The sequence below is a fragment of the Arvicanthis niloticus genome, chromosome 5 (genome assembly GCF_011762505.2).
Source record: "Arvicanthis niloticus isolate mArvNil1 chromosome 5, mArvNil1.pat.X, whole genome shotgun sequence".
NCBI lineage: Eukaryota > Metazoa > Chordata > Mammalia > Rodentia > Muridae > Arvicanthis > Arvicanthis niloticus.
Window position 1 is genome coordinate 36,684,485 of NC_047662.1, and position 24,082 is coordinate 36,708,566.

General features: G+C 41.5%; 1 protein-coding gene across 5 annotated transcripts in view; it reads left to right on the forward strand.

The window, feature by feature from the left end:
• The first annotated feature begins 14,193 nt into the window (after nt 1-14,193).
• Mast2 (microtubule associated serine/threonine kinase 2) overlaps nt 14,194-24,082 on the forward strand; it is a 161,667-nt gene continuing 151,778 nt past the window's right edge. For 4 of the 5 annotated variants that reach the window (XM_034501899.2, XM_034501900.2, XM_034501901.2 and 1 more), the window contains exon 1: nt 14,194-14,679. In XM_034501899.2, the coding sequence (XP_034357790.1) occupies nt 14,500-14,679 (180 nt within the window). In that variant the 5' untranslated portion in view covers nt 14,194-14,499. The remainder of the gene's footprint in view (nt 14,680-24,082) is intronic. The other variant, XM_076934398.1, reaches the window with a different exon arrangement.

The following is a 24,082-nucleotide window of genomic DNA, read 5'->3' on the forward strand; positions in this document are numbered from 1 at the left end:
TGGAGTGTGACTGTGTGTTGTCTCCAAAAAATCCCAGTTGCTTGGGACCGATGATTCTGCCTGGGCTTAACATTTCCTGTCTAGTCTAACATCAGTTCTGAAGATCTAGTAAGAGAAACAGATCCACCTAGATTTGCTGGCTGTCCTTTCTGCTGGTCTCTTCCTTTTCTTTTTGTTTTGAGATGGGGGTCTCTCTGTGTTACATGAGCTAGCCTAAAATTTGGTCTTGAAGGATTTTTCTGCCTCAGTCTCCCAAGTGATTGAGATTACATGGATATACCATCAAATCCAGAAACATTATTATTGTTATTAGCTTGCACAGCCATATGGACTGAACCTAGGGTCCCATGCACGCTAGACAAATGCTTTCCCCTTAGCCTGAGAGTGGCTGTGGCTGCTCCTCCTCCTTCTCTTCTTCCTTCTTCCTTTCTTAACATTATTTTTCAGGAGGAGGCCAGTCATGTGCCATGAGTACATATGTGGAAGTCAGAAGTCACCTTGCAGGATTCAGTTCTCTTCTTCAACCGTTATGGGCTCTGGAGATCAAACTCAGGTTGTTGGGCGTGGTGCCTTTACCTGTTGAGCCATTTCACTGGTAAGAAAGTGTGCTTTTTCACTGTTGTTTCTGACAGAATGTAAACCTGGGAATCTTGACTGCTCTCTTTCCCATAGGCAGAGGAAAACAAACAAACAAACAACAAACAAAACAAACAAAAGACCTGAGTGAGTGGAAGATTAAAGAACAATGTAAATGACCAATACTTTTTTGGTGGTTAGAAAAGTTAGTTTTCCCTTTACTTGTTCTTCAGTTTTTTGGATGACAAATAGTCTTTCTTAGGATCCTCTTTCTACCAGGAGAGAGCCTGCAGAGTCATCTAAGGGGGCCTGGGAAGTGCTGACTGTAAAAACTTTGTAGACTATTCCAGCACTGAGCACAGGAGATAAGCGGGACTGAGACAGTCTCTGTCCTCAGAGAATTGACACTTAGCTGCAGTGGGGCGGGCTTTGAACAAACAAACAAACAAAAAAAAGCACAATGACAGCACAATATACCAAATGTAGTGATGAAATTCTGAGCTAGAGCCTGTGGACTGGGTGGGTGGGATTTCATGGAGAGATTCATGGCAGGAGAATGAATGTTTGGTCTGAGTTCACACTGTTGTAGGTTCCCCAGGCAAGCGGTGATTCTAGGAATCGAGATAAGAACAGCTTCTGTACTGCAGGATAGAACTGCTACATTCTAGACTCCTCCCAATGGCAAATACAGTTAGGAGATCAGGACACGTACAGCCAGGTCTCCTTTGAAAATTGAAAAAACTGGAAATGAAGGTGGCAGGATGGGGTGAGGAACCAGACGGTAGCCAGTGATGGTTGGAGCACAGGTTATGCACCCTGGGAGAAATACTAGTGTATGCACAGCGGCTGCACTGACAGTGTCCAGTTGTTCGTTCTATCAGAAAGCCAAATTCCTCAGCTGTAATAGCTATTCCTGGATGTCAACTTGACTATATCTAGAATGAACTACAATCCAGAATTGGAGGGCTCACCTGTGATCCAGATCTTAAGGCTAGAAGAAACAAATTTCTGACCTGGATCTTGACTTGGAGATCTTGAGGCATAGTGGCCATGAAAAGCTTAGACCCAGGCAGCTCTTGCTATCCTGGAACTAGCTATGTAGACTAGGCTGGCCCCAAACTCATGTAGATCCTCTTGCTTCTTCCTCCCATGTGCTGGAATTCAAGACATGCACCAAACAGCCTGGCCAAGATAGAGCTTTTTAAATTTTATTTTATTTTATTTTTTATTTTTGGTTTTTCGAGGCAGGGTTTCTCTGTGTAGTCCTGGCTGTCCTGGAACTCATTCTGTAGACCAGGCTAGCCTCGAACTCAGAAATCCGCCTGCCTCTGCCTCCCAAGTGCTGGGATTAAAGGCGTGCGCCACCACCGCCCTGCGATAGAGCTTTTTTAAAAGTGCCAAATTAAAATAATGAGTAGCACTTTTTTTTCTTTTCAAATGAGTGAAATGTCAGATCACCTATTCTCTCAGAGCTGGAGGATAACAGGCAAATAGGACAAGTATTAAGAGTTGAGAGAGTAGGTTGGAAAGCCATTAGTCTAAAAATGATCAAGTCACGTGACTTAACAATTTAACTTACCTATCCACTGTAAGGAAGGAAGTGGGTACGTGGAGTTCTTCGTGGGTGTCGGGAGGGTGGGGGTATCCTGCCAGGATGCAATGTTTCAGCCTACTCTGAAAGCAAGGGGACCTATTTTCTCCATCACCTTCATATTCTAGCCTCAGGAGTAGAATTTTGAGTCACCTACTGCTGTCAGTTGTACATGGTTAGACAACTGACCAAACAAGATCCATTTTTAAATAGGAATTCTGGCCTGGCTTAGTTTCAGGCTACCTTGAATGGGAAGAACTGTGTAAAGTTTGCAATAAAGGAGAATGGGGCAGAGCTGTGGAGAAAGAGAAAAAACAGAGGCACCCCCCCCTTGGGCATTTCGTTGTGCTTTGTAATCTCCACATCCCTACAGCTGTGCTCTGTGGAAGAACATTCTAGCATCTTTACAACACTTTCTAGTTTTCCAGCACTTTTACTCTATAGCCCAGGATGACTTTGGGTCCACAGGATTCTCATGCCTCAGTCTCCCGTTTTCCTTTATCCACTTTTTGTTTTATTTGACTTTATATGTGGAGTATAATGTAATTATAATTAAAGCTAACATAATCAAGGATATTTATGAACACTTTACACGTTGCTATATAATTTTCATTGCCATAATTTTAATGGTTATGTAATTTTGCATAAGATGGCATCATAATTTGTTAAGCCAGTCCTATTAGCATGTATATGCATTTATATATGTTTTTGTACATATTCTTCTTACTGTTTTTGAGGGCTTTGTGTTTTAAACTTTTACCTACTTTGTGTATGTGTGTGTGACACAGTGTGAGTCTGGGGTCAGAGGACAATTTGGAGGAACTGGTTCTCTCCTTCCATTACATAGATCTTAGGGGTCAAACTCCTAGGTGACCAGTCACGGTGGCAAGCACCTTTCTGTTGGGAGCCGACTTTAGTAGAAAGCGGCTAGATCAACTTTGCAGCCATCTGGAACCATATACCCTGATGAAAGACTTGGTTGTCAAAAGCCTATAACAGCTGAAGCACACTCTGATAAATATATTGTTTATCCCACATAGCTTGTTTTGCTGTTTAGTGACCTCAGCTGTATGGTGCATGTAGTAAAGTGTTTTCACCTGTGTTCTCCTGTTTGTGTATATAAATACCTCAGAACCCTGTCTTGTCTCCATTCTTCACGTCTCCTGCCCCTGCAGCCCCACTCTCTCTCTTGACCAGAGCACTTAGCACCAAAGTGTTGAGGCAGAGTAAAGGCCTCAACATTAGTGGCGCCTGAACAGGGACCTCACAAGAAGTTTCTTAGTGCATTTCTCTCTATGGAGTCATGACAGAGGAAGCTCAGCCACTCACTGTAATCCCCAAAGCAAGACAGAAAACCAGCTGGGCAAACTCCAAACTCTGCATCTCCATGTCTGATGTCAAAATGGTCTTCAAAAAAACAAAACAAAACAAAACAAACAAACAAACAAAAAACAACTAATGTTGAGTGCCACACTCTGCCTCAACGCTTTGGGGGCTAAGTGCTCTGGTCAAGAGAGAGCATGGGGTGGTTGACCACCCTGTCCACTGAGAGTTCTGGAACTCCGGGACTTTAACGTCCCCTTACCGGGCCATCAAATGCGCCACGCCAACCCTGACCAGCAGGAATTAAGACACGGAACAACCGGTTCCTTCTCACAGCAGTTTACTCAGGATGCTTAGCAGTTGGTAGTCAAGATGGCGAGCCCCCGAAGCGTTGAGGCAGAGTGTAGCACTCAACATTAGTGGCACCCAACGTGGGGCTCTTGAGGCGGAGCAGGCCGCAACATTTTGGCCCACAAAGCCGGGCAGTACGGTTCTCAACACCTTTCCTTCTTGTTGGCTTTTTTTTTTTTTTTTTTTTTTTTAGGTATTTTAAGTTAAGACTGTAAAAAATATCTTTGCATAAAGCTTTCTTCCATGTTTTGGATTATTTGCTTAAAATCCTCTATTTAGCAATTGAGTTATTAGGGTGGAACATTTCTATGGTCCACAGATAGTTTTAGCCACAATACTTAAAGGTTGAGCCTACTTCCTCTGTCATCTATCTGCAAAACAGGTGAGTGCTCAGGTCTAGCACATCCCCAGCAGCAACTAGCCTATTCTCTAGTCTAAATAGCACGTGTTCCTTTTTAATCTAGGCTTAAAAAAAAAAAAAAAAAAAAAAACAGTTAATTCCCTTGTTTCCGTTTGTTTCTCTTTGGTCACTAGCAGGTTACTAGTAAGTTAGAACATTTTACCTGTTTATTAATTTATATAACTCATCCTTTATGAATTACCCATTCCCTGACCCATGCTCCTTCATTCACTGAAGCTTTGCAAGTCTCATATATTTTAAGAATAATTTAAAAATTTACATTTATTTACTTATGTGTGAGTTGGAGGAGTGTGGGCACTGTGTGCAGGTCAGAGAACAATCTCTGGGAGTTCTCACCATGTACAGTGGTTCTCAACCTGTGAGGTTGACCTCTTTGGAGGTAGAACAACCCTTTCACAGGGGTCACATATCTTGCATAGCATATATTTACATTATGATTCATAACAGTAGCAAAATCACAGGTATGAAGTAGCAGCAAAAAGAATTTTATGGTTGGGGATTGCTGCAACATGGAGTACATACAGTATTAAAGGGTCGAAGATTGAGACCAGGTTGAGAACTTCTGATTATGTCCAGATAACGGAAGTCAGGGCATTGTTTGTTTGTTTGTTTGTTTTTTCCAAAACATAGTTTCTTTGTGAAGCCCTGGTCGTCTTAGAACTTGCTCTATAGACCAGAGTGGGCTTGAATTTCACAAAACTCACTTCTACCTTCTTAGAGGTAGGATTAAAGATGTGTGCCACCACCGGTGACCTGGTGACAAATTTTAAAATATAATAAAATGCTAAAAGTTGAGTATGTTCTTTAAAATACAACTTAAGCTACTAGTGAAAGGTATGATATTCCTTTTTCTGCTTTGGAGAAATGTCTCGTTTACTTGGAACTTAATGAGTTCTGTCATTAAACTGATTGTCAGTGTTATCTATAGAAGCAAGTTACAGACCAGATTTGGCCCTAGAATGGTTTGGAAAACCAAATCCATGAGTTGTATTGTGGGTATTTGGAGCTTTTGCTTTCCTAATATCCATTTATCAGTGAGTGCATGCCATGTATATTCTTTTGTGACTGGGTTACCTTATTCAGAATAATATTTTCTAGTTCCATCTATTTGCCCGTGAATTTCATGAAGTCATTGTTTTTAATAGCTGAGTAGTACTCCATTGTGTAAATGTACCACATTTTCTGTATTCATTCCTCTGTTGAGGGACATCTGGGTTATTTTCAGCTTCTTGCTATTATAAATAAGGCTGCTATGAACATAGTTGAGCATGTATTCCTGTTATATATTGGAGCTTCTTTTGGGTATATGCCCAGGAGTGGTATAACTGGGTCCTCTGGTAGTACTATGTCCAATTTTCTGAGAAACCACAGACTGATTTCCAGAGTGGTTGTACTAGCTTTCAATCCCACCAACAATGGAAGAGTGTTCCTCTTTCTCCACATCCTCGCCAGCATCTGCTGTCACCTGAGTTTTTGAACTTAGCCATTCTGACTGGTGTGAGGTGAAATCTCAGGATTGTTTTGATTTGCATTTTCCTGATGACTAAGAATGTTGAACATTTCTTTAGGTGTCTTTTGGCCATTTGAGCTTCTTCAGTTGGAAATTCTTTGTTTAGTTCTGTACCCCATTTTTAAATAGGGTTATTTGGTTCTCTGGAGTCTGACTTCTTGAGTTTTTTGTATATTTTGGATATTAGCCCTCTATCAGATGTAGGGTTGGTAAAGATCTTTTCCAACTCTGTAGGTTGCCATTTCATCCTGTTGACAGTGTCCTTTCCCTTGTAGAAGCTTTTCAATTTTATGAGATTCCCATTTGTTTATAGTTGATCTTAGAGCCTGAGCCATTGGTGTTCTGTTCAGGAAAATTTCCCTGTGCTGATGTGTTTGAGGCTCTTTCCCACTTTCTCTTCTATTAGATTCAGTGCTTCTGGTTTTATGTGGAGGTACTTGATCCACTTGGACTTGAGCTTTGTACAAAGAGATAAGAATGGATCAATTTGCATTTTTCTACATGCTGATCGCCACTTGAGCCAGCACCATTTGTTGAATATGCTGTCTTTTTTTCATTGCATGGTTTTGGCTTCTTTGTCAAAGATCAGGTGACCATAGGGGTGAAGCTCAAGAAGAAGGAAGACCAAAATGTAGATGCTTCAGTTCCACTTAGAAGTGGGGGACAAAATAATCATGGTAGGTAGAGGGAGGGAGGGAGCTGGAAGGGAAAGGGGGAGGGGAAAAGGAGGCAGGATCAGGTGTGGGAGAAGACAGGGAAGAAGTAAAGAGGGTAAGGAAATTAAACGGAGGTATGTAGCAGTTGGGGATGAGTAACTGGAGGTAGCCACTAAAAACTCCCAGATGCCAGGAAAGCAAGAGGCTCCCAGGACCCAACCGGGATGGCATTAGCTGAAATGTCCAACAAAGGGGAGAGAGAACCTATAGAGACCATATTCTGAGGTTAGGCATGGCCCCTGGTTGAGGGATGGGGCCACCCATCCATCTCAAAAATAATAAATGCAGGGACAATGAGTGGAGCAGAGACTGAAGGAAAGACCACCCAGAGACTGCCCAACCCAGGGATCCATGGCTTCTGCAGACACTATTGCTGATGCCAAGAAGTGCATGCTGACAGGAGCCTGATATAGCTGTCCTCTGAGAGGGTCTGCCAGAGCCTGACTGATATAGATATGGATGCTTGCAGCCAACCATCGGACTGAGCAAGGGGACAGCAATAGAGGAGTTAGGGGAAGGACTGAAGAAGCTGAAGGGGTTTCCAACCCCATAAGAAAAACAACTTTATCAACCAACCAGCCCCCCCCCCCCCCAGAGCTTCCAGGGACTCAGCCACCAACCAAAGAGTACACATGGAGGGACTCATGGCTTCAGCTGCTTATGTAGCAGAGGATGGTCTTATCTGGCATCAATGTGAGGGGAGGCCCTTGGTCCAGTGGAGACTCAATGCCCCAGTGTAGGGGAATGCTAGGGCAGTGAGGTGGGAGTTGGTGGGTGGGTGAGCTCCCCCACAGAAGCAGGGGCGAGGGGGAATGGGGTAGGGAGTTTGCAGAGGGAAAACCTGGTACCGGGATAACATTTGAAATGTAAATAAATAAAATAACCAATAACAATAATAAATAATAAAAAAAAAGAAAATCGGGCTGGAGACATGGCTCAGCAGTTAAGAGCACTGACTGCTCTTCCAGAGGTTCTGAGTTCAATTCCCAGCAACCACATGGTGGCTCACAACCATCTGTAAAGGGATCTTCTGGTGGGTCTGAGGACAGCAACAATGTACTCATATACATAAAATAAATAAATCTTTAAAAAAAAGAAAAAGAAAATCAAGGTCCAATGTCTACTATATTCGGAAGTATATGACATTCAGAGAGTTTCTCAGGTTACAAGTTGCTTCTTCTCCATCCATATTCCTCATTATTTCCATTAGCTTTAACTTAACAAAACCACTTACCATTCACTTCAAAACACCTGCATTTCATAAGCATGTTTTTGGTGTTGCTTTCATGTCTCTAAACATTGAAATAGGTCAAGGTTAAAGGCACAGCCTTGAGGTTATTCTGAACTCAAAGCTATAATTAATCTGTTCTTCCTTTGAGCTCTCACAAAACAGGTGATGCCTATTTCTGGTCATTTGCACATATTTGGTTTCTTATACTAGACTCTGGAATCCTTGAATATAAGTACTTGATCTCTTTTCTTTTTCTGCCTCTCTGGAATACAACATGAACAACACTCAAGAACTGAAAGATAGAATTCATGATAGAACTGAAGGAACATTTCTATCAGGGGAGGTAGCCCAGCTTTTGGCTCCAGAGAGGCATTGTGAAAAAACTACTGCCTATTCCTGGGGGCTGGCTCTAGGGACTCTTCATCCTTCCATTCTTCTATGTACTTGGATGGATGATGGAATGACATTAACTTTTATGGTCTATGTAGTACTATATCTGTCGAATCCTTGTCAGAAAAACACAGGTCATGCCATAGTAGCTAATTTAAACAGCAAGAATTTTACACAAAAGCTCTCTACAAATGGGTTGGCAGTGAAAAACTATAAGGACACAACTCAGAAGCCTTTTGTCTTCCAGGAGTTTGTCACAAGTTAGATTTATTTTATTAATTTTTGATACAAGTCCAGTGAAATTTTTCAAAAAAAAATGGTGAAAACACGTGCTCAGATTAACATATTCAACACAGCCTTTTGACACACATTCTTTAAAAAACCAGTGCTGGGGTCTGGGGATGTAATTCAGTGATATAGCACTTGTCTGCCATGCATGAAGATCTGGTTTCAATTCTTAACATAACAAGCAAGCAAACAAACAAACCCTAGCCCTTCCAGTGTTTCTAAATCTCAAATTCAGAATACAGACCTTAGACATCAGACCTTGGTTTGGTAGACTGTGATGGTGCATGGCTCTAATCTTAGCACTTGGGAGCTGAGGCAGGAGGATTTAAAGTTCAAGATTTGTGTCTGGACTATATATAAAGAGCCTGTCTCAAACCCCAAACAAAAGTAAATTAGGATTTTAACGGTAAGGTTACTAGAGGATTTGACTAAGTAGGTGGTAGGTTAGGGTTTTTGTTTTTTTATAACCTGGTGACTCTCTCTTGCTGAGTGTTGAGGTTTTATGGTCTTCGAATTTCTCCTGGACTGAGTAATGGCTTGTAAATTTTTCTGTGGGGCCTCAAGCTAGGCCCTCCTTTCGTTTCCCAACAGCAAGAAATTGCCTTGGATATCTCTTTTGGATCTGCACTCCTGAACCCAATGGCAGTCTTTGTTGCATCACATACACATCCCAGGAAGTCCAGGTGTTCTTTCTGGTTTATATTTAGAAAAACATTTCTGGTTTTAGAAAAACCATTGCTCTTAGAGATGCCTTGTTCACAGTTTTATTGCAAATGACCATATTTCCCACAACTAAAACACAAGGCATTTTGAGATCTGAGACCTTTAGTGGTGTGATGGCTACTCTTTGTTGTCAACTTGACTATATCTGGAAAAAAAATACAATTCAGAAATGGAGGATACACCTGCAACCCAGATCTTGAGGGTGGAACACATGGATCTTTAATTTAGATCTCATGGCACATCTTTAATGTGGGCCATACCTTCTGCTGGCGGACTGCATAAGGACAATGGAGGGAGGAAGGGTTTGTTCTTCTTCACCTGCTTGCATTCACGTTGCCAGCACATCCTTTGGAGCTTACTTCTTCAGGATTCCAGCTTATACAGAAGACCAGCTGAACCACCCAGCCTCATGGGATCTAGCAACCTCTAGACTCTTGGACATCTCAGTTCACAGCCATTGTTGGGTTAGTTAGACTGCAGCCTGTAGGTCATTACAATAAATTCCCTTTATATATGTAGATTCATTCTGTAAATTCTATGGCTCTAGAGAACCCTGACTAATACAAGCAGTTTAGTCACAGTTTCTTTGGTCTCTTTGCAATGACCATATTTCCTGCAATTGAAACACCAGCATTTGATATCAGAGACTTATAAGCTATAGATTGACCTATTATATTAGCATGGTACATGTTAAAACAAATACTGGTCCTATTCTTTATCCACTTGTCCATAGGTGCTGCTTGTCCTTTTAATAGTCTAACTTTTTTCATTTGGTATTCACATTTTCTCCCTCCGCCCCCTTTTCCCTCTCATTCTGGCCCTTGTATTCACATTTTCAAACACCAAGGTTTCTACCAACACATGCCTTTCTTGCATCAAGGTCTGATATGGCTTTGTTCACTTCTAAGACTAATCTTTGTTAAAAGAAAAACAATGAAGGCTTCTCCAGAGCCTTTTATAATCTTTGTAAATAAGGTGGACTTTTCCAGTGGTCCTCAATTTTGTCCCAAGCTTCTAAGTGACTTTGTTCTGTAGTAGGATCATCAAATTGAATCGTCTCTTGTATGTCAGAGTGCTGTCCTTTGTAACTAATTTTTTACTATATTCATTTCCCTTGCTGTATATCACTGTTCAATATTTGAGGCTTCTTCTCTCCATCATGTTATTCATTGCAGTTGTCACCAATCCTTCCCAGTCTTGGGGAATAATTCTATTTTGAGTAGCACAGTTATTTAGAATTTGTGTCACATATGGCAAATGCATCCCATATAAAATCATGAATTCTTTAAAGTGACTTAGATCTGTCATTTCTGTAGGATGCCATCCTGTTTCATCATAACTGTGTTTCAACCATTAACAGACATATACTGCATGACTACTGGGAAAGTTGATGGGAAAGTCTTGTCACTCCAGGCTGCCCCTCCTCCAACTCTGGCAGCATGGTTGTTTCAAGATTGACCCTGTCTCAGATGGGCTAAGGTCAGATTGTCCTCCTACCTTTTCAACTTTCCTGTGACCTGATGGCCCTGTGGCCATTTTGATCCCTCTTTCCTCTTTCGGGGAAACGCCAGCTCTCTTTCTCAGTCTCCAGGACTGAGCCTTCTTGTTTCTCTTCCCTGGTGTTCCTCACTTCCCAAGCACTTCCACCTCCACCCACAACCTCTCACGGTGCACAGCCAACTCTGTAATCCTTTCAGAAACAAGAGAGCAGAATGACTCTTTTTGGTTTCCAGTTTCAACAATTTTGTTTCCCAGGCCCCTCCATTTCCACCTGTGGTTTTTCCAACTACTCGGCCATTCTTCTAACTTTTTTTTTTTGAATCAGAATATATAAAGAAGTAAGAGAAAAAACAGGAAACTTCCGCTGGGAGCAAAGTGGGGGATATCCCAGCAGTAGCAGCTGTAATACATTTTTTGCTGGTATCTTAAAAAGAAATATTCACTCCTTTGTTCCCTGCCATTTTCTCTATGGCCTTTGAAATCATATTTCATTTTTATCCTTAACTTTTGAGCCCCACATTGGGTGCCATTTGTAGCCAGTCTTTGCTATTTTTGTGGGTTCTTCTTGTTTTCCACCCTTTATTCCTCAGTTTCACTCTTCTCACTAGATAGGAGAGAAAGAAGGATAGAGGGAAGGGAGAAGGAGGAAGGAACAGAGGGAGTGAGGGAGGGAGAGATCCTTGAATCTAATTTCTTTCCTCTTGGAATGACTGCTAAGAAACTGCAACCAAACCCCTTGAATGACCACCAACCACCAACTCCCTTCCTCTCAGGGTCCTAGCATTTATATATTCTCTGAACGGTTCCCAGAATTCTAAATGTCACACAATAGCAGAAACTCTGCAGCTGATAAAATCACACGTCTGCTAGAGCACAAGGCAAATCATAGCCAGCTGCTTCAGACAGTGTGCAGCAGCCCCATGTCCCTACACCTGAGGTTAAAATGAAAACATATTTTTATTATATTTCTGTGTTTTTTAAAGAAGCCAAAATTCCAGAATTGCCCCAATAACTCTCGATATTGGGCCTGAGCTAATTTCTTCCTGAATGTAGGTCTGTGTAAATGCTTCAAAGACTATTTTAGGCTGTTTTGTTGGCTATTGGGCTAGAGGCTGGCTTAGGTTCTTGCAGGTTGCCATTTTATCTCCTGCTACATGGACCTCTCTACAGCCAATGTAAAAAGTGAGTTTTGTAGCTAAGCTTGATAACACAGACTTGTAAAGGAAGGACTTGGAAGGAAGGAGGATGGAAGTTCTAGGCCAGCTGAGTTACATACCTTGCCCTGCAATAAAGGACATTTCCATCTCTAAGGACATTATGAGTTTGAGATCGAGTCTTATTCCAAGCTACCATCTTATATGATGTAACATAATCATGAAAGTGATTATATTATAGTTAACTCATTAGAAACCAGTCAAAGGGTGATGATTATACAAAGGTATAAATCCTGGGAAAGGGGTGACTATGAGAACCAGCTTAGATTCTGTCTATCACACCAGCTATTCCTAATAGTCAAAGATGAGGAAGTAGAATGAGAGTCTGTTCTCAAAGCTGAGCCTGTGGATTATCTTTGTAGAAGTGAGTATGCCTAAGCCTAGAGGAATTTATTTAGAAAGCACCACAGAATCAATCAGATTGATTGATGGAGACTGATGCTGGAGAAACAGCCTTATGAAACATCAGCAACAGTCTCAGGACACCGTTGTATTTTTGTTTCCTACCTATACTGGGTTACACTGCTTTGCGGGGGTGAAATAGTAATTCACTTTTGTTTAATTTTGTTTTGAGCAGGTCTAGTGTTTCTCTTGGATTCCCTTGACACACTCTGTTTATGTAGTTTTAGGCTCAAACTCAGGACTTTGTGTATGCTGGGCAAACACTCTACCAACTGAACTACATTCCAAGCCCCCAAACAAAAACCAATTTTTAAAGAAGATTCTAGGGATTGAATTTGAGACTTTGTGCATGATAGCCAAGCACTCTATCTTGATATAGAAATATTGAACCATATCTCTAGCCCCCAAAGGAATTTTAATCTTCTCCTATATGGCCATTTCAGATTCAGCACGTGTTTCTGTTCTTCATAAGCAAGAATATGTTGTTCCTGTCATGTAGCAGGGGTCATTATAAATAGTGGCAACAGCATGGGCTACTGGAAAAAAAGAGATAGGCAGAGACTGGATTTTGAATGGTGGTCTTGCCTTCTTAGAAAGTGTACCCTTCATCTTGAGCTTTATTTTACTATTCTAAGTAAGACAGTGTTACAAAGATTCTTTATGAGAGTCTTTGGGAAGATGGTTCCCAAGAGAATAAGATTTGATGCAGAGGAAATAGTTGGGAGACTTTCCCAGTTAAACAAGTGAGGGAAGGTGGAACTGGATACGAGTTAATACCAATGGGATGAAAAGAGAAGGCAGACTGGAGAGATACTGAGTTTATAGAGCAACAGGCCTTCTTCATTATTAGATATGAGAGATGAGAAGAAGGAAGGAGCCAAGGATGGCACTCTGTTCCTACTGAGGCAACTGGATGGATGGGGAGGACCTGGGACAGGGGATGCAGAAGAAAGCTGCATGGGTTGTCCAACACACTGCTTATGCGTGTGGATTCTGCTATCTCACAGACCTTTCTTTGAGTCCTCTTTGCACTATATAACTCACCCTGTTCATTCCACTGTACAATGAAAACTGTATTGACCTCTTTGTGTGTATGTGAATTGAACGCAGTGTCTGAAATGCATTGTATTAGCCGTTATTACTACTCAGAAAGGATTCAGGGAGGAGGCCAAAGACAAATGAATGAAACAGGCAGGAAAGGCTTCTGGGAACGAACTCTGGTTAGGTCAAAGAGGAAAAACAGCGTTGTGGCAGACTAGCTGAAGCCAGAAGGAGGCCAGGCATGGCTGAGCTGTCTGCCACGTGTTGTTAAAGCAGATGAGTCATTGGAAGGGGCAGGTCAGGCTTCCCAGGCCGCAGCAGGCTGGGCCGAGTCTATATGATGACTTCATTGTCAGTGGGAAGCCCAGTTCTTCCGAAGCCTTTTTAGTCCTTCCACACCCCGAAGGAACATATTACTTCTTTTACAGGACTTTACACACTATCACACTGTCTGGAAGTGTCAAAGGCAGTGTAAACAAAACAGAGCGACAAGAATGGGACTCCTCTACTAATAATGGGACTATGGATATGCCGGTGACTGGGTTCGTTTCCCTACACCTCAGTCTCCTTATTTCTAACATGAGGATGGCTAACTTGTCTCTGAGGCGTAGAGGAGAACTAGGTGAGCATCTGCTGGTAAATAGTGTGTTGGTGTCGCCCTTCCCGTTGGAAGTCATTTCCGATACCCAGTCTGGACAGCGTTCAGTCCTGCAGGCAGTGTACCAAAGGGATGAATGAAAGGGCGTCCGGCAGTCGACGCGGGCGCGCCGGGAGCCCCGCCCCCTTCCGCTTCAGAGCGCGCCGCGCGGCCGCGGGCCGGTCTTCGCGACCGTTCGCCAGAGCGTGCGCTGCAGGCCGCGCGCTGTGGGCGGCAGGCGGGCTCGACGTGCACGCGCGTGAGGGGCGGGCCGGGCGGCGGGCGGGCTGGCGGGCCGGCGGCTGGCTGCAGAGCCCGCGGCGGCGGCGGGTGGCCGGCCGAGCGTGTGCCGGGCGGCGGAGGGCGCGGCGGCGGCTATGCTGCCTTCGTGAGGCGCGCCGGGAAGGTCTCGGCGCCTCAGCCCACAGGAAGCGCGGGGACACGGCGGGCCGGGTGCGGGTGGCTTCGAGTGCCCGCCGGGCCATGTTGGCCGCGGACCGGGCTTGCCGCGGCAGCGCTGCGGCCCGGGGCCGAGCCAGGCCGGCGCAGTCGCGGTGCTAACGCCCGCGGGGCCCAGACACCGAGATGAAGCGGAGCCGCTGCCGCGAGCGACCGCAGCCGCCACCCGCCCGCCGGGAGGATGCGGCTCCGCGGGCGGCCGAGTTGCCCCAGCCGCAGTCTTTGCCCCCGCGCCGGCGAGCGCCGCCCGGGAGGCAGCTACTGGAGGAGCGGAGCGGGCCTATGGGGCACGACAGCAGGGAGCAGGTAAGATGGGCTGGGGTCCGCAAGCGAGGGTGGGCGCCGTGGGGGAGGGGGTCCTCGCGGGAGGATCGGCTGCGGTGGTGAGGGTGGGGACTGAGTCGGTTAGGAGGAGTGGGAGGTCTGAAGAGGCTGAGGAAAGGGGAGTGGAGAAATGAAGGTGGGGGCCTGAGATTGCAGTGGATGTGGGGTAGGGCAGTTCTGAGGAATGAATAAAATGGTCTTGGGGGGTAGCCTGGAGCTCTGGATGGAGAGAATGGGTGCTGGAATGTGGGCAGGGTGAATGAGCAGCAAAGAGTAGGTTTACTAAATTGAGTTATCTAGAGGAGTGAATAGTTTTAAGGGAGAAATGCCAGTTTTATAGTGTTGACTGTTCTTAGAGTTTATCCCCACAGTTATAAAAACGGGGCATTCGTAAGCATTCTGATTTTGTGGCCATTTTACTTTTATAGGCAAGTATTCAGAATCATTAACGTTCTCCTCAGTAACTATCTACCACTTTAAAACCACTATAAAAAGTACCTGCATTTGTGCAATCTCAAGGCCGGAGCTGTGGACAGAGAATCCGTAGATGAAGGCTCTGTCTGCCTTCTAGTTTACCCTTAATGGGAAAAGAGAGAAAATGTAAAAGTACTCGTGGGATTTCCGAATGTGCAGGATGTGTAATTTATTAGACAATAGGTGTATTTATGAGTAGGGAATAAAGGTCGGCAATATCTGAAAGGATAAACTTGCTACTCAGCTGTAGGAAGTTCAGTGAAAGGAGATTGACAAGGACTTGTAAGATCCTTGATCTTGTTGGATTTTAGAAAGAATGTTGTGTAGTAATGAACTCCAGGGACAGCATTGATTTTGTACAGCTCTGCTTCAGACCCCAGTTGAGACACCATCTTTGAGTCTTTGAAGTTCCAGGTCTCCTATTTCTTGCTCCTCTTATAAAGTAAACGTCCCTGGGCATTATTGCTTTGAATTGCAGTATGTTAGCCTATGGTTTTAAAAATTTCCCCTCTGCCTTTTGTTTCCTCACTTTTTATTCTGGGAGCCCTGGGTCTTTGCCATGGCTTCTAGACTGCTGACTTGTGTAATCCCCCTCTAGTACTTGTTCAAAACCTTTGAAATATATTTCCTCTTCTGACTTAGTTTACCTGGTGCAGTTAACTTTTTTGCATGCTCCAGGAAAGTGCTCAAGGTTATTTGATTCCCCTTTCATTTTCTTTTTAAGTAAATTGTAATAATTTACTTTTAGTTTTTATGTGCACTGGTATTTTTCCTTCAGGTATCTCTGTGTGAGGGTGTCAAATTACCTGGTAATGAGCTACAGATGGTTGGAGCTCTCACATGGGTGCTAGGGTGCTGGGGTGCTGGGAATTGAACCCGGGTCCTCTGGAAGAGCAGCCAGAAGCTGAACCTTTCTTCAGCCCCGACTCCCCTCTTTTAAAACAGATCTTTTTATTTTTATTTTTTTGCATGTATGAGTGTTTGCCTGCGTGTATGTTAGTGCATCACATAGTTTGGAAACCAGAAGAGGGAGTCATATCTCTTGGAACTAGAGTTGCAGACAGTTGTGAGCAGCTGGTGTCTGCTGGGAACTAAACCCAGGTCCTTCAAAAAAGCAGCAAGTACTCTTAATTGTTGAGTCATTTCTCCAACCAACCCCCTCTTTTAAAGATAATTTCTATATTCACACATCCTTAGCAGTCACGGAGAAAGAACCCATTATTCTTTTCTCTGAGGCTACATCATTGGTACACATACCTTTTTTGTCTGTTAAAAATTGTAGTTATATTCTTTGTTTATAGCTTAAAATAAAAAGTATAATTTTCTTCAAATGTGTAATTTCCTCTCTCCTAATATGCTTAATCTTGTTGCCTTAACCAACAAGCTTCTTGAATTTGTATTCTGTGTCAGTTTCTTCACTATATGTGTTGTGTGTCTGTGTGTATTCCTAATATTATGGTTTGTCTTGTATACTTAATGCTTTTCCCAAACTTCCAGGTCATGAGTAACTTTTTTTGGCTTGCTTTTTAAGTTGAAATTTGACTTAGTTTAGTGCATAAATCTAAGGTTCATTTAACATGAATTTTTACAGACTAATATAACCATATATCCATTATTCAGGTCAAGGTGGAAAACATTTCCAGTTCCAAAAATGTTCCCTTACTTTCTCCTACTTACTACCCTTCACCAAAGTTAACCACTATTCCCCCTAACACCATAGATTACTTTTTAGCTAAAACTCATATAAATAATATCGTGAAGTTTGTACTTTGTTACAGAATTATTTCATTGAAATAATTTCTGAGCATTCTGTGTTTTCATAGAAGTACTTTGCTTTTTCATTGTTGTATAATTTTCCACAGTGTAGCCCTACTAAACTTATTTTGCAACTTAAAATAAGGCACGTCTACCTGTGAAAACATTGTGAAAGACTTACAAAGAGAATTCTGTGAATGGCTCAGTGAGCTTTTTTTATATAATTAAACTTGATAGTTTTCTTTAGTCATCTTATCAAGCTATGTGAACTATTTGCCATTGTTGACCATGTGTTCTCTTCCTGCCCCTCCAGCCCCCAATACTCATCTCACTAATGGTTCTTGGACTGATCTCCTGTGTTTTTTTTTCATTCCTGTTTTTAAAACATTCATTGAAGATAATGTGCTTGGTCCTAACATTGATTCTTTATTGTACTCCATTCTTTAGCAAGCTCATGCATGGTAGGTGCTAGGATGTAGAGCAAAGGTCTGGATGTTTCATTCATACATTGCATTATAGAACCTCCTGGTAGAGTCATTTGAGTCTTTAAGCCTGATTTTCATTTTAGATCTATGCTGCTTACTTTGTGTTTAATGTTTCAAAACAAAACTCAGTGTTATCGAAGGGGGACAAAGGGAAAGTGTTTGTGTGTGTGTATGTTTATGTAGTCAGAGGACACCTTTGGATATAATTCCTCAGATACCATCCACCTTGTTCTTTTTAAAAGATTTTCTTTCTTTCTTTCTTTCTTTCTTTCTTTCTTTTTTTCTTTTTTTCTTTTTCAGTTTTTTGAGACAGGGTTTCTCTGTGTAGGCCTGACCTTGCTATTCTGGAATTAGTTCTGTAGGTCAGGCTGGCCTTGTACTCAGAGAAATCCAACTGTCTCTGCCTCCCGAGTACTGGGATTAAAGGCGTACGCCACCACTGCCCCAGCTTATTTTACTTTTAAAAATGATGTGCACCTGTGGGTATGTGGATAGGATTTCAGGTGTCCTTCAAGGTCAGAGAAGGTGTTGGATACTGGAGTTATAGGCAGTTGTAAACCACATAGTAAGTGCTTCGAATTCAGTTCAGGCCATCAATCAGGTAGAGCAGCAAGCATTTTTAACAGCTGAGTCATTTTCCCACCTCCCATTTGTATTTTGAGACAGGGTTTCTTACTGCAGTAGAGCTCATTAAATAGACAGTGCTGGCCAGTGAGCCCTGTAGATCTGTCTGGTTTTAAAACAAAAACAAAATAAGACCTCACTCTATGGCCCTTGGCTGCCCTAGGACTGACTAGAAGATCACGTTGGGTTCAAACATACAGAGATCTTCCAGCCTTCACCTCCTAAGTGTTGGCTTTAAAGGTATATGCCATCATGACTGGATATTTTTTAAGCTTAAGAAAAATACTTTTTGTTTGTTTGTTTGTTTATTGTATGTGTGTGTATGTATGATGAAACACTTAAAATCTTGTAAGCCAGGTGTGATGGTACACAGGTGCAGTACTAGTAGGACTGGGAAGCTGTTAAAGGAGGCTCATGGGTTCTAGGCCAGACTGTATTGTGTAGATCCTTTTTCTTTCTTTCTTTCTTTCTTTCTTTCTTTCTTTCTTTCTTTCTTTCTTTCTTTCTTTCTTTCTTTCTTTCTTTCTTTTTGGTTTTTTCGAGACAGGGTTTCTCTGTATAGCCCGGGCTGTCCTGGAACTCACTCTGTAGACCAGGCTGGCCTCGAACTCAGAAATCCGCCTGCCTCTGCCTCCCAAGTGCTAGAATTAAAGGTGTGTGCCACCACTGCCTGGCGTAGATCCTTTTTCAAATAGTGACTTAAGCCCTCTCTTAGCTTTAGAGGTCTGTTGTATTTATTTATTGTCATTGTTAGTCACCCCTTTATGCAGTATAATACCAAAGCTTATGAATTTCTCTGTCTTCAAAGACATTATTAGCTTATTATTCACAGAAGAAAACCTGAAGACCTTAGCATTCAAGGTGTGCTTGAATTATTCACGTAAAGAATTTAGATGCTCCTCTGGCTTTCTTAGTGTCTGTGCTTTTGTCCCCTTTGATTGCTGAGACTAGCTTTTTTTTCTTAGTAGAAGTTCTTAGAAGTTCACACTGTTTCATTTACCTTTGTATATGCAGGTCCAGAATAAATAAAAATAACTACTTGAAATGTAGTTATTTGAATATTTGTTAGAAACATGATTGGGCCAGGCTGTGGTGGCACACACCTTTAATTCTAGCACTTGGGAGGCAGAGGCAGGCGGATTTCTGAGTTGGAGGCCAGCCTGGTCTACAGAGTGAGTTCCAGGACAGCCAGGGATAGACAGAGAAACCCTGTCTTGAAAAGAAAAGAAAAGAAAAGAAAAAAAAAAAAAAAACCAGACAATTGCTCAGTGGATATCCTAACTGGCAGTCAGTGTCTTATCAGTGAACAGACTTGTTGGAGGCTGTCTTCTTCACTGTCTTGTTTCTAAGCCTTTGAAGTTTTTTGTTTTGTTTTTGGTGTTTTGAACTACAGTTTCTCTGTGTAACCTTTCGTGTCTTGCAGTTCACTATGTAAACTAGGCTGGCCTCAAACTCAGAGCTCTGCCTGCCTCTGCCTCCGGAATGCTGGGATTAAAGGTGTGCCCCACCACTGTCTGGCTTGTAATACATTCTTTTATCCATGCCTAGGTATATAGTAGATACTTAATAAGTGTGGAATGAAAGGAAAAAAACCCAGTGTTTAACTTCTGCTCTTTTCTATTTATGTTATTTAATTTCTATTAATCTATCTTTCTTTCTTTCTTGGGATCAGCTTTCAATTTGTCTTAAATTTACTGGCACAAAAATCATGATAAAACATTTTGTCTTTGTAGCCTTATATATTTTTTAAAACTCACTGTATTTAGGGTTCTGAAATGTTTTAGTCTTCTTTCTAGCCTACTGGTCAGAGGTCGGAGAGAAAGAAGGTTAATAGGAAAGGGTGTTGTGGACCTGTTTAAAAGTAGTGCTTTGGGGCAATTTCACTCTTCATTGTCAGAATACCAGCAGTCCAGTAGCAGACACCAAATATGAATCAGTAGCTGCAGTACGGTTCAGCAGAAACAGCAAGGCTCTGTTAGGAGTCACTGGAAATGACCAGAGTCAGCCCGAATACCTGGAGAAGTTCTTTTGTTCATTTCTGTCTAAGATGAAGACCAGCAAAGACCAGTGAAGAAGTGAACTATTGTAAGACATAATAATGTAAGAACATCATCTCACTATTTATGGGGTTCTACTTATATTCTTTCTAATCATCTTGTGTCCTCTCAAATGTCTGTTTTCAGCAAAACATCACATACCCTCTCTCACAAGACAGCCTCCAGAAAAACATCACATGACACAAACTGAGTTGTTAAAGAAACCAGAAATTTCCACATTATGCCTTCTATTAGATCCCACACCACAATCCTTTATACTACCACTTCTAAAACCACAGAGCTGTTTATAGGAAAATGATGGCTTGTCTAATGATATAAAACAGTATAAATCTAAAATTTATTTACAAATGAATCAACTTAATTTTATATATTAGTACAATCTTTGCTTTCCTTTTGCTGATCTTACTCATCTAAGGCCAACCTTAGAGTTATGTTGGAGGCATTATAACACTTTAGAGTATTTTAGAAAGTAGTCTGGAGAGACAGTTGTCTTGTAGAGGACCCTGGTTATTCCCAGCACCCATAGGATAGTTTACAACTATTATATTTCCAGGAGATGTGATGCCCTCTTCTGGCTTCCATAGCCATTTGCTCACACCTGGAATACATACTTACATGCAAGCAAAACACTCATCTATATAAACTAAAAAAATTAAACAAATAATGAAAAAATCTCTAGAAAACTATGATGATCAAAAAGTCATGATATTGTCACAGAAATAGACATGTAAACCGGTAAACTAAAATGGAGAACCAAGAGCTTGAATCCAGGCATCTACAGGTAACTTATTTTTGATGAAGGTGCTAAGTATGCACATTGAAGAAAGAATAATCTCTTTAATATGTGGTGCTGAAGAGTCTGGATATGTACATGCAAAAGGAAAATAGAAAAAGTAAAAAGTAAACTTTTCTACCCTTTAGCTCCATATACAAAAATCAACTTGGAAAAAATTACCAGGTAAGGATTTTTGGATAAGATCTAAAGTTTTGGCAACGAAAGCAAAATTTGAGAAATGGCTTACATCAAATTGAAAAGCTCCACACAGTTACAGAAACAGTGAAGCGACAACTTATGGAATGGGAAAGGACTTTTGCCAATTATCTGGTTTAGGGGATAATATCCAGAATATATAAGGAACTATATGTATAAAACAAAACACAAAAATGAGAACTTCTATAAACCCATCAATTCTATTACTTGGGATTATATACCTAAAGGCAATTAAGTCTGTATATCTCAGAGAAAGCAGCAACCCACGTTTATGATGGCTGTACTTAGAATAACCAAGATAGGGAATCAACTGTTAGCAGTTAAAATGTGATATATGTTCACATACACACAATTAAGCTGTGAAAAGATAGAAGCTTATAATTTGTAATGGATAAATGCAGAGGACATATGGCACAGAAAGTACTGTGTGGTCTCACATGACAGTCTTATGGAAACAGAAAATAGTGATTGCTAAAGTCTGATGAAAATGGAGACATAGAGATTGGTCAGTAGGTACAAAGTTGCAGTTATATATTGCATATTTAAAAATACAAAGTTTATGTTTCACTATAATTGTTTGGGGTGATGGCTATTTTAATTGCCTTAATTTGATTATTACACACCATAGACATGTACTGAAACAATATATTGTATCTCATAAGTTTGCATAATTAAATAAGAATTTTGCCAGGTATGATGACACAAATCAGTCTTTGCTACTTTGTGGGGTCTTCTTTTTCCCACCCTTTCTATCCCACTCCTATTTTACCCCATCACTAGATAGAGAAAGAGAGATAGAAGGGGAGAGAGAAGGTTCTCTGGATCTAATTTCTTTCTTTTGCTTCTTCATTGACCACAACTACTAACAAACCATAACCAACCCCCCAATGAATGATTTAACAACCACCACTGCCTTGGGGCCCTAAAATTTATGTTTGTAAAGTTCCCAGAACTCCAAATGTCACACAATAGTTGCAGCTGGCAAAACCACACTTCTACTAGAGCACAAGGTAAATGTTCAGCTGCTCTGGACAGTCTGAAGCAACCCCGTATCACTACACCTGGGATTAGAATGAAAGCATGTTTTTATAATATTTCTGTGTTTTTTAAAGAAACCAAAATTCCAGAATTCTTACTATACAAAGCTCTGTAGTAAGACCTATCTTTAAAAGAAAAAAAAAAAGAGGTTAAATTTGTTCTTGCAATTATTTTTTCATATTTGGCATCACAATTTTTATTTTTCACTGGATGATTCTTGTCATCTTAACAGACATGGTGTTTCCTTTATAAATGGTCTTAGCTAATTTATCACATTCTGCCACATCCTCATCCTTTCCCCCTTTTAAATAGTGTTGGATTACAGCAATGAGAAAGTCAGACAATCTGTCTTCATTAAATTTTATCTCACTTCACCTTGTGATCAACTGGACTTGACAAGTTGATATTTTATTTTAGGTTGACTTCTGGTGTCAGAATCTGTTGATTTGCATCCTATCTCATTGGAAATGCTTCTGGGTGCTCAGTGTTTAATATGATTCTTTTATTTGCACTGTGTGATGTCATCAGGTTCTCCTGGCTTGACAATTTCCACATTTATTTCTGTTCTTGACCTTTTTCTTGATGTCAAGACTTGTTTCTAGTTTATTCTGCATTTCCATTTGAATAACTTAGATCTTTTAAGCCTAACATGTCCCCAAACTAACTTTTTTAGAGAGTTTTTTTTCTTTTAGATTTATTTATTTTTAATGTGTGTGGGTGTTTTATTTGCCTGCATGTATGTCTGTATGTCATATGCATGCCTGGTTCCCACAGAGGCCAGAAGAGGGCATTAGATCTGGAACTGGAGTTACAGACTTGTATGCTACAATATGGGTTCTGAGAATTGAACCCTGGTCCTTTGCAAGAACAGTCAGTGCTCTTAATCACTGAGCCATGTTTTTAGCTTGCCCAACTAAACTCCTGATGCTCACTTCCCGGTCTGTGTCTTTCCTAGACTTCCCATGTTATTAAATAGCACCATCATTCATATTCATTAAGTTATTCAGACCAAGTCTTGGAAGCTGTCACTGATTATGTGTGTCTGTTTGAGTATGTAAGTCTTCAGGTGCCTGTGGAGTTTGTCCTGTTGGGCACTGAACTCCATTCTTCTAGAACGGCACCAAGAACTCTTAAGAGATGCTTCATAAATGTTGTTAATGCAAGGTCTCACTATGTAACTCAGATAGGCCAGGGACTCATTAATTAACAGGATGGATGGCCTTATTCTCAAATCTCTTTTTAAACTTAGCAAGTACTGATTTGATTTGTTCCTTTTAAAAAACAAAACCAAAAACCAAAAAACTTCTTTATTGTGTATCTGTGTGTCTTAGGATTTTTCCTGTGAGGGTACACTGTCACCATGGCAACTCTTATAAAGGAAAATAGTTAATTGGGGGTGGCTTATAAGTTCAGAGGGTTAGTCTATTATTGTCATGGAAAGCATAGAAGCATGCAAGACAGACATGGCGCGGTCAAAGAGCTGAGAGTTCTACATAGGATCTGTAGGCAGCGTGGAGAGGGACATTGGGTCTGGCCTGGGCTTCTGAAACCCCAAAGCCTACCTACCCCCAGTGACATACTTCCTCTAACAAGGCCACACTTCTCAATAGTGCTACTCCCTATAAGCCTATGGGGACCATTTTTCATTCAAAGCCTCTCTCTCTCTCTCTCTCTCTCTCTCTCTCTCTCTCTCTCTCTCTCTCTCTCTCTGTGTGTGTGTGTGTGTGTGTGTATTCCTTATATATATTGTACCTCTGCATACAAGTGGAGGTCACAGGACAAGTTGAAAGAGTTGATTCTCTACTGTTATGAGGATTCTAAAGATGGAACTCAATTACTAGGCTGTGCAACAAGTGGACAAGTGCCTTTACCCACTGAGCCCACCTGCTGGCCCTATGAATGTGTTGTGTTCTCACCCTTTGATTTCACATGTGGTTCCCCTTGCCTTCAATCCCAGCATG